Here is a 19,487-nt window from a genome sequence, read left to right on the forward strand (position 1 = left end):
TTTTTTTTTTTTTTTTTTAAAAAAGGAAGTGGATTTGCATGTTGGAAGCTGGGGAATTCCAAGCCCGACTTCCCTTCTCAAAAGGGGCTTGTGCAGCAAAGGAAGCCACTCAGGAAAAAATGAAAGCTCTCCTGACGCCTGTGGAGTCCCTGCCAAGACTCAGTTTTCCAGCCAGTAGAGCAGCGATTGTTACCCCAGTTCATGGGCCGCTCTCAGCCTGAATCCTTGCCTACTGGCTGTAACTGGTACCCCTCCCCATTATTCAGTGGTCCCTTCCTCCAGCTCCCAGCCCACCCACCCTGAAGGCAGAGGACTCCAGGCCTCAGTCAGTCAGCCCCCTGTGTGCTGCAGGTGCTGAACTGAGAGTCCAGAGCCACACACACACACACACACACACACACACACACACACACACACACACAGAGCTAATTCTTATGTTGCTGTTAAGGTTAAGTGCCAGCTGAGTCAGTTCCGACTCATAGTGACCCTGGGTTTCTGAGGAGACATTTATATGTTTGAACCAGTTAGTAGTCCAGCGTTTATCCCGCAGCGCCACATGAGGACTCCTATTGTTAATATGGGTGGTGGTTGTTTTTGTTGTTGTTGTTAAGTGCCTTTGAGTCGGTTCAGACTCATAGCGACCTCGTATAGGGTTTCCAAGGAGCAACTGGTGAGCTTGAACTGGCAACCTTGGGGTTCAAATGGACTTTGCAGTCCAGTGCATTAACCCACAGCGCCACACCAGGACTCCAGTTATTATTTTTATAGGTGGTAGTAATGATTTAGAGTTGTAGCAAACACTGAATTAGCGAATCCTGAATTTACTGTGTTACTAGGGATTGATTGAATGGGCAGGGTTAGTTTCTGCAGGACCCCGGTCTGATTTTTGCTAATAGTCAATACATAACTTAAAAAATTTTTCTAAAAAAATATCTTTCTGTTTCAAGACACCTTACTTGATACACATTGTTGATTCATTAACACTGAACTGAAGTCAGCAGCACTGAAATAAATGCGTAAAAGCCTTCTTGAGCTTAGGAATGCTAGCTAAAACATCAACACGATGCTTGCCCATTTTAAACAGTGAAACAACAGCCATGAAAATCACCAAAATGCAAAACAAAAACAAAACCCAAACCAAAAAACCCCCTGAAATCCACGGCACTAAATAGACTGTGATAAGGACCCTTGGTTACAGTATGAGAGCTGAGACAAAAAGGCAAAGCTTTACCGCCTTCAACTTCTTCAATCGCCTGCACGTTGGGTAACTGAAATTTTTTGCCGCTTGCTCTGTGCATATTCAGGAATGACTGATGTGGGGGTTACAAGCACATTTTAACAAGTAGGTGAACCCACAAATTTAAAATCCAAGAGTGACCATCAATTGTATTTGTACAATGAGCTCAAGAGGTGAGGAGATCAGGGCAGGCAGAGGCAGGCAAGCCCTGCGTGTGACTCTCTGGGATGCCCCCAGCACGAGAATGCCTCTGCCCATCTGCAGGCCCAGGGGACATTTTGGGACATATGCTCTCTGGCTTTTCCCTGTGGGCCCAGCACAGCCTAATGCTCTGCTCTCAATGAATGGAATGGGAGTGAACACATGAATGAATGGTGAGCCCGCCGGCTTGGGTTTCAGGCAGGATCACTGACATGGGCAAAGGGCTGGAAGCCGGGACAGATGGGAGGGTTCGAAGGTAGCAATGGGCTGGGTGGGACACAAAGAAGAGAAAGTCAAGAGTGGGTTAAAGCCAGGTTTAAGAAGCTGGGCCCAACTATGGCTCCCTGAGGACCTGGTCCCAGTCCAGTCCCCGCTGCCCCAATGAGCTCCCTAAACGGGTCCCTCTCCTACTTCTCCTTCCCACACCAGTTGCCTCTGGCTCAGCCTGGCTTCTTGTGGGGCCTCTATATTTAGGGCCTTGGCAGTTTACAGGCTTAGAAAGGGGAGGATCAGGGCAAACTCCAAAATAGCCCCAGGCCCGTCCCCAGGGCGTGGGAGACAGTGGGTCACTGGTCACCATGCCTGGGTGATTCCAGGACCCAGAACAGGAGACAGGGACAGGAAACAGACAAAGTGAGGTGGTTAAAGACGGCACAGGTTGGGGAGGTGGTACAGACCAAGCCCCCTGACACTGTCATGGGGGGGGGGGGTGACACCAAAATGACCCCAGGGTCCATGGTGGTGGCAAGGGAAAAGACATAAAGACAGTAATGCCTTTACCTGTCACCTACCTGTCAGGGCTGCAAGGCCGAGGCGGGCCTCCACCTTTACTAACAGGAGAGGGGAGGGGTTTCGAGGAGCCTTCCTTCTCCTCCCCTGTGCCCCCCAGGGTGATGTGTGGCTGCAACTGGGATGGGCAGCAGCTCTGCTCACTGGGGATGGGTTTCTGGCTGGCTCCACCCATGAGGGGGTGACCATGAGTTACTGACACCAACCCCAGAGTCACCCCTAAGCAGGCAGGCCATGGTCTCTGTTGGCGATACGGAACTGTGCTGTGGCAAAAACCCCGGATAGAAGTGGCCTTGAAGCAGGTGGCAGTTCTGTGTGAGGACTAAGCCCTCCTCAGAACTGTCTCAGACAAGATGGACCACTATGGAGATTTGGGGGTCACAGTTTTTATAGGTCATCTCAGTTAATCAGCCTAATGTGTTTAGTGCTTCGGTTCTACCTCCTAGTTTGGTGCATATTGTTCCTGGGGTCTTAAAAACTTGCAAGTGACCATTCAATGCACAACAATTAGTCTCTATTCACCTGCAGCCACACAGGTAGAAGGAATAGGTTGAGGAAACGGAATGCGTGACTAATTGCTTCCATGAACAACTTCTTCCTTTGCCATGAGCCCATCAGACCTGGAGGATGCCCAGGTTACCATTACTGACATTTTCATCAAATATCCTGTAGATGAATTCTGATCAAAGGGGAATGCAGAACTGAATCTCAAACACTTGTGGATTCTAGACTTCTGGAGCCAAGGAGGGTGGATGAATCCCTGAAACCATTGCCATGGTGGTAGTGATGTGCCGTGGAGTCGGAAGCGACTCATAGCGACCCTGTATAGGGTTTCCGAGGCTGTCAATCTTTATGGGAGTAGAAAGCCTCATCTTTCTCCCGCGGAACAGCTGGTAGTTTTGAACTGCTGACCTTAAGGTTTGCAGCCCGATTGGTAACCACTATGCTCTGGTAGCGTAGTGGTTACGAATCGGGCTGCGAACTGCAAGGTCAGCAGTTCGAAACTACCAGCTGCTCCGTGGGAGAAAGATGAGGCGATCTGCTCCCGTAACGATTTACAGCCTCGGAAACCCTGTTCAGGGTCGCTATGGGTCGAAACTGACTAGATGGCCCTTAACAACAACAACGCCACCAGAGCGTATCGATTGCCTTAGACAATCTTTAAACCTTAATCCAAAAGTAACTCCTGAAGTACAACAAAATTTAAAAACAAAAGAAGGATCACCAGGAGAAGTGGTGGGCTCCCTGTCCCCAGAAGTATGCAAGTCCTGGCTGGAGGACACACTCAATGAGGGTTACTTATAGTCTCCAAGCCCCTGCAAGCCAAATGCTTTGCATAGGATTTGCAAGTCCCGGTGTCCACCACAGAGCCCCACAGCCAACTTGCAGCTTTGGCCCAGCCAGGTCCCTGGCTCATTCCAGCAGCCGACTGAGAAGATTTGAATCCTGATGTCTCAAATCACCTGCTATGTAGTTTTGGCAAGCTACTTAAACACCCTGGGCCTCAATTTCCTCATTTACAAACTGAGCATATCTACTTCCTAGGGCTAATAAAAAGATTAAACAGAAAGGTCCTGGTCACCTCTTATTCTCCCTCAGGGACTCAGCAGGGACTCAGAATGTCAAGACAAATGAGTCATAGTCCCTGCCCCCAAGGCAGACATGGGCACGGAGTAACTGCTACACACAGGCTGCATTCTAATTCCTATAAGTCTCAACCCATTGGAAGGCACAAAGCAGGGGCAACAACACCTGTTCGAGAGAGCGCAGATATATCCCTGGAGCGGAGATATTGAGAGGGGTCCTGAAGGATGAGTAGGAACTTTCTGGAGAGCGTTGAATGGGAGTGCTGTGGAGGCATTGTTATTGTTGTTTTTGAGTGCCCTCGAGTGGATTCTGACCCATAGCGACCCTGTATAGGGTTTCCAAGGAGCAGCTGGTGAGCTTGAACCGCCTACCTTGCAGTTCAAATGGCTTTGCAGTCTGACGCATTAGCCCACAGCGCCACACCAGGACTCAGGTCTCACATATTCCAGGGCAGTAGTAAATGTGTGGGGCTGAGGGAGCCACAGCCAGGCTTAAGGGAGGGGTGACAGGTGGAAAAAGCAGGGAAGAGGTGGTAGAGAGAGGTGGATAGGGGGCAGGTAAGGAAAAAGATTCTGGAGGCAGAACTTGGGGGTCCCAGGATGGAGACGCCTATCCCAGAGTCCTTCAGCTGTGCAAAGGCAGGGATGGGTTGGGGGAGGGGGAGACCAGGGTACCTTGGCTGCCAGGTGGACACCTTGGGCTGGTGAGAGTCTGAAGCAAGCACTAGAGCCCAGCTGCTGAAGGGGAGGGAGGCGACAGACGGAGGGGGGGGGGGCTGCTCCTCCCAGCTGCCACCAACCAGAGGAGGCCAAGATGACCTAGTTCCTGGTACCAGCATGGGGGGGTACTTGCAGGCTGGACCTAAGGGCTGAGAGCCTTTTCATAGCTCATCAGCATTTCCACGTCAGAGACCCCATTCCCAGCTCCTGCCCCACCTCCACTGTACACAGAATCCCACCTTGTGACCGCTCATCCCCTCCCTTACCCCTCCCTCATCCATTGCCATGGCAACTGCTGAGCCAGGTTATGGAGCCTTGAACTAGAATTGTGGGGAAGCTCATGTGGGAAAGAGAGATGCCCTGCCATCCCTTGCCCCCAGCCCCTCTCCACTGAGGAGCCTGAGGGTGGGGAAGGCTCCAGTTTGGCAGACTTTGGACTCAATGTCGCCGCCACCCTCCCTCTGCTCCAGGCAGCCAGCACCCCTGTGATTTTCACTTTGGAAGGGATTTCAACCCTCAGTTTACAGAAGGGAAAACTGGGACTCAGGAGCAGAGAATGGCCTAAGGTTGCATACAGGGACTCTAGTGGCAGAACCAAGATGGGGAACAAAAGGAAAGGTACCTCAGTCCAGGTACCTTCTAAAAGAATGGAACAAGGGGTCCCTCAAACCTTCTCCCCAAATCTAGCTGAGGGTCAGGGAATGCCCTAGATACTAGGCTGGGCCACTTGGAACTTCGGCGCAAAATGAGATTCTGAGAAATGCTTTGCTGAGTGGTCGTGAGGGTTAGAGGGGTGGTTTGGGGAAAGCAGAGGACACCAGGAAAGGCATCACTCAGCCTCCTCATTTTGCGTGAATCCCAGAATCCATATCTGTCCGGTCCTTCCCAAATACCCAGCACAAAGCTCAGGGTCAGTCCACTGGGCCCCAGGGGAACGTGGAAGGGACAGATGTGTGTCAGGTGCACAGTCCGGAATGAGAGCCCCGGAACTAAGGAAGACCCGGCTTCTCATATCTAGGGGTCACCCCACCCCTCTCCAGCCACAGCCCTGGCAGCTCACTAGGCTGTCTCCCGAGCATGTCTCCATGGCACCCAGCTCCGGTCCTATCAAAGCCCCTTTCCTCCCTGCTCACTAAACCCACTCACAGACCCCAGACCCCTCCTTAGTCCGTGGCCTTCACTGACACCCTTTTCCCCTGTTGTCACCTCCTGTCCACAAATCTCATTGTCCCCATTTTCCCTTCGAGTTCCCCACCGCGGCTATACCCTGGCCGCTGCTCTGCTAGCCGGAGGACTGAGTGGACCCCGGAAAGGTCAGGCGTATGGGGCGGCACCCCTCCCCGGAAAGTTGGGGTTCCCATCCCCGGCCACGCTCACATGTCCTTGGCAGGCAGGTTCTTCCCCTCCACGATGCGGATGGACAGCGAGCTGCGCTTGGCCATCGCGGATCCGTGCCGCGGGATCTTGCCCGGGGAGCTGGGCGCCAGCAAGGATCCGGTGCTGCTGGCGGCCGCCCGCAAGCACTGGACCGGGCGCCACAGGGGGGTGGGGAGGTGAGCGGGGGCGGGGGCCCGGCTTCCACTTCATTCACTCCCTCCCCCGCCCCACGTGCGGGGACACTGCGCCCGCGTAGGCCAATCAGCGGCCGGACAGCCCGGGGCGGGTGGGGTCGGTCTGGACAGCGGCGCTCATTGGCAGCCTGGGGGCGGGGCGGGGCGGAACTGTGCGGAGGCGGTGGCACCGCCCCTCGAGAATAGAGGTGAGCGCCGATCAACCCCTCCAAGTGGGTCTAGGCGCTGATCTACCCGAGGACTTGAGTCAGGGACAGTTGGCCTGGCGAGCGGGCGTTGTCCGACGGCGCACACCAAGGAGCCCTTCCTTGGGTGTGGGCCCAGTCTGGCTGAGCTCGGAGGCCTGGACAAATGTAGTGGGAGCAAGCCCACTGCTCAGGGCAACCCGGCCCAGGTATCTGAGCCTTCCGTAGATGTCTGTGGAATGAATGGACTATGGGATGAATTTAGCAAGCAGTGTTCGTGTTCTAGCTGCCTGGGCCCACAAGCAGTCTCGCAGAGAGCCGGGACAGCCCAGAGTTTTGGGGCACCTGCATCTCCATTACATAAATGAGGCTCTTAGGTCCACAGAGGGGAAGTTACCTGCTGGTGTCATGCCCACAGATCTTTCTACTGGGCACCGTCCCTGCCCAGACTACTGCCCAGAACTGACTATCTAGAATTCTCCACCATGGCGGTTCCCTCCTGGATTCCAGTTCTGGGTCCAGCACATTGGTGACGCCTTGGGCAGCTGGCTCCTCAGGGTGGCATTACCCCAAGTGTGGCTACAGATTTGGGTTCCAACCCAGCTCTGACATGCTTCCAACTGGTTGCCCCTGGGCATCCTGAACTTCTAGGAGCTGGCTTCATTTCATCACCTGCAAAGAAGGGCCAATAACATCTGCCAAAGATGCTGGGAGGTTCTGTGTGTGAGTCCTGGCACAGATGCTGGTTTCTCTTATAGTTTGTCTTTTTCCCACCTATTTTGTATATAACGACTCTAGTAGTGCAGTGGATTAAGCATTGCGCTGCAGTCGGCAGTTCAAACCCACCAGTTCAGCTCCATAGGAGAAAGATAGGGCCGTCTGCTTCGGAAAGATTTTCAGACTCAGAAGCCCTGTGGGGCAGTTCTTTTTTCCATAGCATTGTGATGGGTTTGATTTTTTGGTGATTTTTCTATACACTTTAGCAAATTCAGAAGATATTAGAGTTTAGTGGAAAGGACCTAAGTCTCCCTCTCTGTTCCTTACCTTTTGTTTTCCTTTTAATTTTGTTATTGATAATATAAACACACACATTTCTAAATTCAAAAAATATTGAGAAGCTTACAATGAAAAGTAAGCCTCTTTAGCTGCTCCGTCAGCCATGTAACTTCCCATGGTTTCTAGCCCCTTGAACATCCTTCCAGAGAGGGTCTCCACCTAGAAACGCATAAGCGCAGATGGATTTTCTTGATTTTTTACACAAATAGTAGCTTGCTGTATACACAGCAGCCTCGTTGCCTTTGACCAGCCCCTGATACCAATGGGCAGCCCACCAACAACTTGGCTCACACCCCATTTTGCCTGTGAAGGAATATAGCTGAGGATGAATTCCTAGAATTATGATTGTGGAGCCGGAAGACTTGTGCATGTAGGCCCGCCACAGGATTTGCCAAAGTTCCTATTGCAGCAGCTGTTCTAGTTTAAGTGCCTCCAACAAACGAAGGGGTGCCAGCTCCCGACGTCCTCACCAGCACCCATATTATCCAGCTCTTTAGCCTCATCAGTTGATGGTTTCTCAGGGTATTAATAGCTGTGTTTTAGGTGGTTTCTTGGGGTCATTCCCAGCCATCCTTGGTTACTGAGGTTTGCCTCTTCTACCTCAATATTCTCTCCCCAAGTCACTTGGTAAGGAGCCCTAGTCACATGGTTACGTGTTGAGCTGCTAACAGCAAAGTTAGCAGTTTGAATCTACCAGCTGTTCCATAGGAGAAAGATGAGGCATTCTGCTCCTGTGGAGATTTCAAGCCTCGGAAACCCTGTACAGGGTCACTGTAAGTCAGAGCTGACTGTGGCACTTAACATCAACCAGTCCTTCATTCACTCACTCACTCAGCTTTCACTGAGTATTTCTGTGTGCCAGGCCCTGGACTGAACACCGGGGATCTAGAGAAAAGCCAACCATGGTCCCTGCCCTTAAGGAGTTCACAGAAAGGAGGAGATGGCTGTAGAAATACTTCAGCAGAAGCGTGAATGAGGAAACTAGAGGAGGGAGGAGCTCAAGGGTCTTCAAAGAGAAAGTGCCCTTAGAGCTGGGTTTGGAGGGATGCAGAGGTGAGCTTCTTTTTTTTTTTAACTTTTTATTTCTGAATTATGTGATAGTTTACATGGGAGAACATTAGTTTTACACTCTTCCTATCATATTTCATTTCATTGCAATGATTACAATCCCCTCCATGCACCATCAAACAACCAAAGGGTACATACACCCTGCAAGCCTGCCCCCTGGCCATCAGCACACAGCCCCTCTCCCTCCCTGAGTCCAGAGTCCCCAGCCACTCCATCTCTCCACGTTATCATCTCTGCCTCTATCTCTGACATCACTGCTTCTCTTTGTAGGTTCCCGCACTCCACTCCTCTCCCTTGATGGTCCCAAGGACCTCTGCCCCTGGACTGCAAAGTCAGCTGCTCCCCTCCCAAAGCATCTACCTTTACATTTCCAACCCTCACAAAGCATCTACCTTTACATTTCCAACCCTCACAGTCAGTCCTGATAGCAATTATTCACTATTGTACCACAAGAGTCTTATCCTCATCTCCTTTTATCAGCCCTGTCCAGGCAGATTGGAAAAGAGGTGAGCTTCTTGTGGTCAAGGTGGGAAGAGAACACTCCCAGGGAAGGGAGCAGTATGAGCAAAGACTTGGAGGCATGGTAAAGGTTGGGCAGGCTTTCTAGAAGCATCCAAGAGTGAGGCGTGTGGTGCATGAGATTGGAGAAGCAGGCAGGAACCAGCCAATGAAAGGCCTTGAATACAGGTTAGTCAAGGGTGATGACTTTCACAAGTGTAAATTGCTACAATTTGATGAACTTGACCTATTCTTGTGGATGTAGTAGCTCAAAATACCAACTGAGAGGAAAGGAGTCTTTATCCTACCTCCACTACACTGGGGTGATAGGGATGGGCAACTTAGACATTGCCTACCTAAAATGGGGGGGCGATAAAGGCATGAAGTGACTGGCTTACAAGTTTTCAAGAGGGAGTTTAGTTTCATAGTTTGCGGGGGAAGGTAGAATCCCTACTGAAAAGTTTTCATCTTGTCTAGATGGGTCTGGTGAAAGGAGATGGGGATAAGATTCTTGTGATTCAATAGTGAGTAATTGTTATCATGATTAATTGCAACTGTCACAACTGTAAAGGTATAAGTTTTATAACATAAAAGGGGGGAGAGTAGTCAATCTTACATTCCAGGAACAGAGGACCCTAGGACCATCAAGGGAGAAGAGCATGAACAGAATGTGGAACCCTATCCAGAGAAGCAGTGACACCAGAGATGGAGGCAGAGATGAGGACATGGAGAGAAGAAGCAGCTGAGGACTCTAGACTCATGGAAAGAGAAAGGTTGTATGCTGGTGGCCAGGAGGCAGGCTTGCAGAATGTGCCTTTTGTTTAAATGATTATATATTCCTGAGTGTTTTGGTGTACACCCCACTCCACCCCCCACTCCACCCCCCAAAAAACAGAGGGATTAGAAGCAAATACTGTTGAATGATGGTACGTGGAGGAGTTTGTAATCATTGCAATGAAACAATGAGTGCAAAACTGATGTTCTCCCATATAAACTATCACTCAATTCACAATAAAAACTTTAAAAAAAGAGTGATGGCTTTCATTACACTCATGATGACCTCTAAGTGACTGAGGCATGACCCTTAGCTACACTGTCCTCATTGCCACCTCAGGCTTGGTCTTTCTCCTGTGAAAATTTTGGAGTAGAGGAATGACATGGGTGGGCTTGACTTTTGGAAAGGCAATGGGTTGATATTTTGAAGTGTTAGTATATGTGTCTTAGACAATTCTGCTGCAAAAGACCTCTTTAAAGTGTTAAAAGAGCAAAAAAGTCAGTTTGAAGACTAAGGTGAGCCTGACCCAAGTCATGGTATTTTCAATCATCTTATATACATGTGAAAGTTGGACAATGGATAAGGAAGACTACAGAATGGATGCATTTGAATTATGGTGTTGGCAAAGGATATTGAAAATAGCACAGACTGCCAGAACAAATAAATCTGTGTTGGAAGAAGGGCAGTCAGATGCTCATTAGAAGCCAGGATGGTGAGACTTCGTCTCTTGTACTTTGGTATCAGGAGAGATCAGTCCCTGGAGAAGGATACATTATGTTTGGTAAAGCAGAGCGTCAGTGAAAAAGAGGAAGACCCCCAATGAGATGGATTGATACAGTGGCAGCAACAATGGGCTCAAGCATAGCAACGATTGTGAGGATGGTGCAGGACTCGACAGTGTTTTGTTCCATTATGTACTGGGCCCCTATGAGTCAGAACCGACTCAGCAGCACCTCACAACAACATGTGTCTACCCTGCCCCCAAGCCTCCCTGGGTCCCTTGCCCACTTGGGCAGCTGGATGGCATGTCCCTGCCCACAGGATATTTTTAGGAACCCATGAAAATGTTTTAGTTTAAAAAATTAAATTTTAATTTAAAATCAGAAGGAAAAGAATGCGTATAATCGTAATCAATATGGATCCGGCCTGGATTATATTTGTCTTCCTATTCAAGCAGTTGTAAAACATAAATTATAATTTATTTTTTATCAAAATAGAGCCCACTCTAGTCCAAGTGCCTCAGGCTCGTGGAAGTCAGTGTGTTGCCTGGCTAAGAAGAGTTTTCATACACGTTTCCATACATGCTTTGGAATTTCACAGCAGACCAATCATGTATAGAGAAAAAGTGTTTGCATTGCAAGTGTGGGTCTTTACCCACCAGCAGAGCCCTGGGAGGCCAGCAGATACGGCACTATGGGTTAATGCACTGGACTGCAAGGTCAGTGGTTGAAACTCACCAGCCGCTCATTGGAAACCCTGTACAGGGTTGCTATGAATTGGAATAGCACTTAACAACAACAACAACAATAGCAACAAGCCCCCTCAGGAGATGGAGAGAGACAGTTAGACAAGAATGAGTACCTTAGGGCTACCCCACCATGGTGGTCAGATGCCAATTGACTGATGAAGTTTCTGTTTCTTGTGGAATGAGGGTTCACTTAGGATAAAATTGGGTGATAGAAAAACAAAGAACATTCTACTCTGGGAGCTCCTGAGCATGCACGCTGCTCTGTCTTGCCCGTCATGGGTGGGTTGGGGAGGGTTCGGAGGGGGTGGAGGCACTATTTTGGGACCTACATCAACCAGTGGCTCGATTCCATATCCCAATAAACATTTAAAAAGGCACCCATACCCCAACTTTATATGGTGGGGCTTTTTTTGGCTGCACAAATATTTGAAAAGATTGTGTAACTTAGCTCTGGGAGGTATTTGAGTACAAGTTAGTGGCTCATTTGATTTGCGGCTGGTTACACTTGCTTTGCAAACATCGTGCCTTCCTGGGAATTTTGGGGATTCTTCCCAAGTGAGAAAATGTGACCTATGAGTTGTTTTCGTGTGTACTGAAGTGTTTGAAAAGTTAAATTTGACAATGGATGAAAGCTGGGCTTATGTTGTATTTGAAGACATTTAAATAAACATTTGCTATTTTATTTTGTTTTATATTTTTTATCTTTGGGAGCTACTGTGTTTCCACTCACCCCTCCTCAGACCTCAAAACGTTCAAGGGCCTGAGGTCCCATGTCTATAGACTTCCTGAAGAAAATAAACAATCCGTGTCAAGGAGCAAAGCCCTTTTCAAAACCAGAGCCCACTGCCTGCCCAGGTTTCAGGACCCATGGGAGTTCCAAGGCCCCCTAGAATTGGTGGGAGGCAGAGAGGACTTCTGGGAGGAGGGTGGGAGTGAAGGAGGAAGAAGGACATTGGAGAAGAGTGACTGGAAGGAGCAGAGGATGCCATGGGTGGCAAGATGAGCCTCCCTACAGAGGTCCGAGAACCTAGCTGTAGACAGACCTTCCAATGCTGAAAGCTGGAGTCCGGACTAACCCAGGGCTCCAGGAAGTCAAGTAATGACTATGTGATAGGAAATCTGGACTAGACAGTGGATAAAGGACCAGAGGGGCAGTCCTCAGGAGCTCTGTCCCTAGCTCCCCACTCCTGCCATCCTGTTAGTCTTGATACCCTCACTCATTCCATCTTAGACATGGAGCATTAACGCCGCTTTTAAAGGAGGAAGCCTGTGGTTCAGTACGTGGGAGCTAGAAGCAGATTGCCAAGTTCAAATTCTGATTCTTCTGCTACAGGAAGGTCTGCTGTGAGATGGTTGGCAAGTGGCTCAGCTTCTCTGGGCCCCATTTGCCTAATCTGAAAGGCCAAGCTGTACTGCCGAGAGGGTACCACATCGAGTGGCTATGAATAGAGCATTAGCAGTTTGTTTTTTTTTAAACTAAGTTTTCATTGCAAATTGAATGAAGGTTTACAGAGCAGATCATCAGTTTTACACACAACGAATCATACACTTTGCTTCAGTACAATGATTGCAGTCCCCTCCATGTACCATCAGTTAGTATTTACCTCTGTTCACTTTAACTCTTGTATTCCTCCCTGTGTCTCCTGCTGCCTTCACCCTTCCCCTGCTAACCTTCCTCTGGTTGTATATTGCCTGCCCCGTCATCCACGTTAACGTGTGTCTGCCCTCTAGCCTGTGAATAATTTTTCCTCTCCCTCCCCACTAATGATCATAGAATGTTTCTTTTATCAAGAAAATCTTTTCTTAACTTTTTACAACGGTGGTCTCATGCAATATTTGTCCTTTTGTGACTGATTAATTTCACTCAGTTCAACCATGTTGTGAGGCATTTCATAGATTCCTTGTTATTCTTTAATGTTGCATAATATTCCAGTGTGTGTATGCACCAAAGTTTGTTTAACCACTCTTCTGTTGTTTCCATCTTTTTGACATGTCTCTTGTATTATCCATTTTTGAAATCTTAGTAATAATCTTCTGGATTTCTAATTGCAGGTTTTCTATTTCAAAATTTGCATTTATTTTGTCTGTTGGTTCTTGTAGTGTCTTCCTGAATTCTTCTAAAGCTTTTTTTCCGTATTCTCCTTGTTTACCTCCATCTCTCTGTCAATCCTTGTAAGACACCTAAGTAATATTCTTTTGAGTTCTTTTTCAGTTAACTCCTTTTATTCTTTAGAAATGTTTTCTGGCTCTGCATCATTTGTTTGGGCCATTCTTTCCTGTGAGCTAAAACTGTTGTCTCCAGGACATTGTGGTGTTGTAGTATTTGTATTTAATTGATGGATATATGCTGACAGATTCCGAGTATTCCCCTATGGGAAGAGTTAAAGAATGGGAGCGTGCGCACTGTTGTCTGTTTGCTGTTGGTGCACCTCAGTTTAGGGTGGGCTTGACTGGTGTTGGCTGTTGTCTATTGTTGAACAGTATTCTAGGAATTGATATTGCTGTTGTTGTTGTTAAGTGCCTTCGAGTTGGTTCTGACTCATAGCGACCCTGTGTAGGGTTTCTGAGGAGCAGCTGATGAATTTGAACTGCTGAACTTGCGGTTCAAACCAACCTTGAAGTCCAGTACATGATCCCACAGCACTACGCCAGGACTCCAAGAGTTGTTGTTGTTGTTGTTGTTGTCAGGTGCCATCGAGTTGGAACCGACTCATAGTGACCCCATGCACAGCAGAACGAAACAATGTCCGATCCTGGGCCAACCCCACTACTGCCGCCACACTTGATGCCATCAATGATGCCACCTGGCTGATCCATCTCGTTGGGGGTCTTCCTCTTTTTCTCTGACCCTCCACCTTACCCAGCATGACATCTTTCTCTAGCGACTGTTCTCTCTGGACAATGTGTCCAAAGTATGAGAGACGAAGCCTAGCCATCTTGGTCTCCAAGGAGCACTCTGGTTGCACTTCTTCCAAAACAGATCTATTGGTTCTTTTGGCAGTCCATGGCACTTTCAGTATTCTCCTCCAACACCACAACTCAAAGGCATCAATTCTTCTATGATCTTCCTTATTCAAGAGTTGGTATTAGCACTTGCCAATTCTAGTTAGTCTTATGATGGAGCTGCAGAAGGTATGGTTGTGGCTGGGTTGTATGGGCACGTTTGCTGCCATTGGGTGGGAAAGAGGAGAACCTCCCCCAGAACCCCCAACACACAAGAAAACAAAACAGAACAAACAAACAAGCAACTAACAATGAAAAGGGAAAATAATAAAGGAGAAGAAAGAAATAAAAACAGGCAGCAACCAGGAAAAAAGAATATAATAACTAAAGAGAGAAAAGATGGACAGGACAGTGGAGTTATGGAAGAGAAAACTAAGAGAGAGAGAGAAAAACAAACCCCAAAACCACTTAAAAAAACTAGGGGAATTCAGAGAGGGAAAGAGGCTGTGTGCTGATGACGGGGGGCGGGAGGGGGGGGAGCTGCTTGCAGGGTATACCCTTTGGTTGGTTGATGATGCATGGACGGGAATGTAACTATGGCAATGAAACAATATATGATAGAATGAATGTAAAACCAATGGTCTCCCATGTAAACTATAATATAATTCACAATAAAACATTTATTAAAAAAAAACTAGGGGAAGGGAGATGAAAAGAGAAAGCAGAGACTAGTACAGAAAGATCAAAAGGAAATCAAAAAAAAAAAAGAAAGAAAGAGGGGAGCAAGAAACAGATGAAGGAAAAACAAAAGGAGAGATAGAAAGGATAAAATTCAAGGGAATGAAAAGAAAAGAAGGAGAAAAAAGAATAAACAAAACAACAAAAGGAAAACACAAAGACAACAAGAACAAAAAAACAGTGCAACCACTGGACTCAGAGAGGAGAAACTTCTGGGGGGTTCCTGCCAGCCAGGGAGCTCAAGAAGTGGCTATGGGAGGGATGTGGCAGTGGAGTTCTTGGCCCTAGATGAAGTTTCTATCGGCCTAGGTGTTCTCTATGTTCAGGGCACTGAATTCAGAAGTAGTTCATGAAGGCCCCTGGTGGAGCTGGTTTCAGTGTCTGGTTTCAGGGCAACTGCCAGCAAGGTTGGTTTGATCCACAAGGTCAGCAGTTCAAACTCACCAGCCACTCCACTGAAACCCTATACAGGGTTGATGTGAATTGGCCCTGACTTGACAGCACTTAACAACAACAAGTCAGCAGGTTGACTGGTTATGAGGGTCTTTGCTAGACTAATGCTGGTCTGGTGGCTCTGTGGGTTCTGTGGGCCTGAAGCGGAGCCCACCTGAATCCAGATACCAAAACGGTGCAGCCAGCCCCTGCCTCACTCTGGCATGGCACCGAAACATGCAGCTCCGAACTCCTGGAGAGCAGGATCTGCACTTGTGGTGGATGAGGGTAGGAGCTGACCATATCTCTGGTCACCAGGAAAACATGGGGCAAACAAAGGAATCTCATCTTTCCCATATGAATCTGCTCTAGACCATCTTCTGTCACCAAAGCTACTCACAAAAGTTCAAGATGGTTGGCCATTCACCAGTCTGTCTCCGTCTCTCACTGTCCCAGCAAAGCACTCCATCCATTTCTCCAACCTTTCCTCAGAAGTTCAGGGTTCCAGGATTCTCATTGTGTCTGTTTCCTTTGGTCTCTCGTATCTGGGTTGTAGAATGTTTGTGTAGAGCCTCTGCCTAGTCCACCATCTTGCTGGAAGTTCCCGCCGTTGGTCTTGATGTCATCCAGGTTCCTCTAGCTGATCTCTGCTGATGGGCAACTTGGCCTGCAGCCCTCTCATTAGTCCCGACAGAAGCCAGGGACTGTGATTCTCATCCCATTTTATGAATGGGGAAAGCGTGTACTGAGTCTTATTCTGTGTGGACTATTCCTCAACTCTTTGGATCTTGTCATCAATCAGCAGCTCAGGGACACAATGCAAGTTTATGCCCATTTTGTAGACAAAGAGTGGCAAAATCACTTTTACAAGATCATCCTGTTTTGTTTTTGGTCTGAGAAAGTCTTTATTTCTCTTTCAAATTTTAAGAAAGTTTTTACTGAATACAGGTTTCTCCGCTATCCAAAAGCAGTGTTACTATGAAACTTTTGGTAAGCCACAATGGCTGAAGGCACTAAAGCAAAAACCCCCAGCTCTCCTGGGAGGATAGGCGTTATATCTACCTGCTCAAAGCGATAGATAGCGAGACACCGAGAGATAAATGGATAGAGGAAAATAGTCTGAGAGGCAGGAAGTCAGAAAAAGAAACAGGCCAAGGAAGGAGGGAAGGGGGAGTCCCCTCAGCTCTCCCCAAGGACCCTTGTGGGGTTGCAGGTGGCAGGTCCCTTTGGGCATCCCTGGGGTGGTTGAGCGTGGTCTTAGAGCTGGTATCATGTGGGTGTGGGGCCAAGAGGACGCTTGGTGCATGTGGGTGTGGGGCCAAGAGGACGCTCCGCCCAGCTGTAAAGAGACCTCATCAGGTGGTCTTTTGTGGTCTTAGATGTTGACACCCAACTTGGCCTTTTTCTTGGGCCTCCTCAAAGTGCTACCATTTAACTCCTTCATCCCCATCCCCTGTAGGTGAAAACTCTATTCTTTCCCAAAGTGGGAAACCAAGGCATGGTGAGGCAAATGAAAACCGAGGAGTCCTGGTATTGCCTGCCAGCTGAAGGCTGGGAATCCAGAGGCTGCAAAGAGGCCCTAGCTCGGCTGACAGGAACCAGGACCTTATGAGGAAGATGGAGGATGGAGCCCAGCAGGGACATGGAAAGGTGGAGTGGGTAGTTCTTGGCTCCTGCCCAGAGAACTCAGTCACGTCCTTTGAATCCTGGCTCAAACAGCCCGTGTGCACAGCCCTCCCATCTGTCCACCGATTGGCTGCTGCCACAGCTCCTGGTGCACTGTGGGTAACTGGAACCCTGGCCTCTGTGTGTCCTCAGCTGACACCAACGAAACCCCACTGTCCCTCCTAGCTCTCCCACCTCTGTGTGGCTGCCATCATCCTTTCCTGCTGGACCCCACACAGTCTCTTCCTGTCCCACAGCTTTCTGGCCAGGGGCTGGGTGCTGATGATGTGGATAGTGGAGGGGACACCAGGCATGTCTGGTGGCGATGCCAGATCCTTGAGGGCAGGGGTCTTTGTTTTTCCTTTTCACTGTGGCTGCAGGAAGGCTGGCGACAGCCAATACCACATCTTCTGTACCCCTGAGAACCCACTTCCTGTAGAGCCCATGCCGAAGCCAACCATGATGGAGAGAAAAGGGGTCTCTGTCGAATGCCTCTGACAGTCACTCAGACCCCTCTGGAGGCAAGCGACTGGTCAGAGGGTCCACACCATGGGCCTGTGCATCAGGTGGACAGACTCCGTGACTAGAGGAGCCATTGCCCACCCCGCCCTTGGCCCTTGGCCTAGCTCAGGTTCCTCTCTTCCCAGAAGTTCATCCCCCTGAATGGAGTTCGTGCTTTGCCTTCATTAACCTCCGGAACCTTCCAGAAAGGGGATGGAAACGCCCGGCCTCACCCTGCTACTGAGGAAGCTGGGGGTGGAAGTGGGGGAGGGAAGAGGACCACCAACGGCTGTTGCCAAGATCAGAGACTGAAGGGTCTCTACACTAGCTCTGTCCCCAGGAGCTTCTGCTGGGTCCCCTAACAGAGGAATGGATGAGCTGGGAGTCCCTGCCTTCCCAAGAGGGTTCCCCGCCACCCTTGGGACTCAGTCCTGACCCCAGGCCCCACCCCCATCCACTCTGGTCCACTTACCCCAGGCTCCGGCCTGGCCAAAACACTTGGTTCCTAAATGTCATCTACAGTGATGGCCTTAGCAGACACTGCTCCTTCTACCCACAGTGACCTTTTCTCTTTTCTGACTTTCTCAGTCCCGAGACCCCCATGAAGACATCCCTGACCCTCCTGACTTCCCAACCACAGTTGGGTCCTGGTCCCTACATTTCCCACTCTCTTGGCACTTACCACACCAGATCTCCATCTCTTCATCCATGGGTTGACCCAAGGATTAACAGGGTTCCTCGATGCAAAGGAGCCCTGGGTGGTATAAATGATGAATATGCCCAGCTGCCAACCCAAAGTCCACCCAGAGGAGCCTTGGAAGAAAGGTCTGGATAGCTACTGAAAAATCAACCATTGAAAACACACTGGAGCACAGTTCTGCTCTGAGACATAAGGGGTCACCATTTGTCAGCGTCAACTCAACAACAACAGGTTCTGTGTATGAATCGCTCTGACACAGTTCTGAGCACATAGGAAATACTGTGCAAGGGTTAGTTCCTATTGTTGTCATGTGTATCCTCCCCCCACCCCGTGAGCCCCTCCTCTGAGTCACGGTCACCTCTCTGTGCAGCTGGGTTGAAGTAGCCAACAGGGGCTGACACAGAGGGTCTGTACCTCTGACTTCTCTGCTACCACCCATTCTGTGCAGTGGGAGGTATTCTTGGAGTTCTGCAGATTCAGAGGGTGTGGTGTGATGGATCACTTTCATAAGGCCTAAAGCCATGGAACCAAGGTCTATTTTTAGGAACGCTGGTGACAAAGTGGGTTACATGTTGGCCTGCTAACCTCAAGGTCACAGTTCATATCTGCCAGCTGCTCTGAAGAAGGAGAAAGGTGAAGCTTCCTGCTCCTATAAAGATTTACAGACCCAGTAACCCTATACGGGATGGCTTTGAATTGTAACCAACTCAATGGCACACCACAACCATAGTCATGGTGGTGTAATGTCTGCCAGGTGATTGGGTGGAGCTATACAAATAAGGTCCTTGTGGTCCACCAAGGGGATTGGACAGTTTGCTAATCATGCAAATAAGGTGAATGGAACTCTGTAGGGGTGGAGCCATTCAAATGAGGTGTACAGAACCCTAATGAGGGGATTGGTTAGCTTTGGCATTCCACTAGCCTCAAAATGAGCCATCCCAGAGGCAGAAAGGGGGCCTAATTACCACATAGAAGAAGAGGAGAAATGAAGGGTATTCTTTGGACATGGGGTCCCTGTGCTGGGAACCTCCTAGACTCAGAAGACAGCTGTAACATAGGAGGTGGTGAGGGACATTGAGAAGCAATGGCAGAAAAATATCAATACAGAAGCAGCTGTTCTAGGAGATGTTGCTGTGGGCAAGTGGGAGAGCTGAGCACCCTTGGACAGGAGGCTCGCTAACAGAGCTGGGTGCTTTGGACACTTATTGGTGGAGCTAAAGAGCTTTGTTGCACTTGCCCACCGGGCCTTGCGACTGCCTGCAGGCATGACTAAGAAGAGAATGCCCTAATCAAAGAACTATATCCCGAGTCAGTTCTCATCCTGAACTGTAAACACTTCCTTCCCTAATAAACT

General features: G+C 49.0%; 1 protein-coding gene across 1 annotated transcript in view; it reads right to left on the bottom strand.

Annotated features, from left to right (window-relative positions):
- The window catches only part of RASA4 (RAS p21 protein activator 4), a 32,396-nt gene extending 26,421 nt beyond the window's left edge, over positions 1 to 5,975 (bottom strand). Inside the window, exon 1 of the mRNA XM_006859828.1 lies at positions 5,911 to 5,975. Coding sequence (XP_006859890.1) covers positions 5,911 to 5,975 — 65 coding nt within the window. The remainder of the gene's footprint in view (positions 1 to 5,910) is intronic.
- Between the last annotated feature and the right edge of the window lie 13,512 nt (positions 5,976 to 19,487).

This window comes from Chrysochloris asiatica, unplaced genomic scaffold (assembly GCF_000296735.1).
Source record: "Chrysochloris asiatica unplaced genomic scaffold, ChrAsi1.0 scaffold00034, whole genome shotgun sequence".
Taxonomy (NCBI): domain Eukaryota; kingdom Metazoa; phylum Chordata; class Mammalia; order Afrosoricida; family Chrysochloridae; genus Chrysochloris; species Chrysochloris asiatica.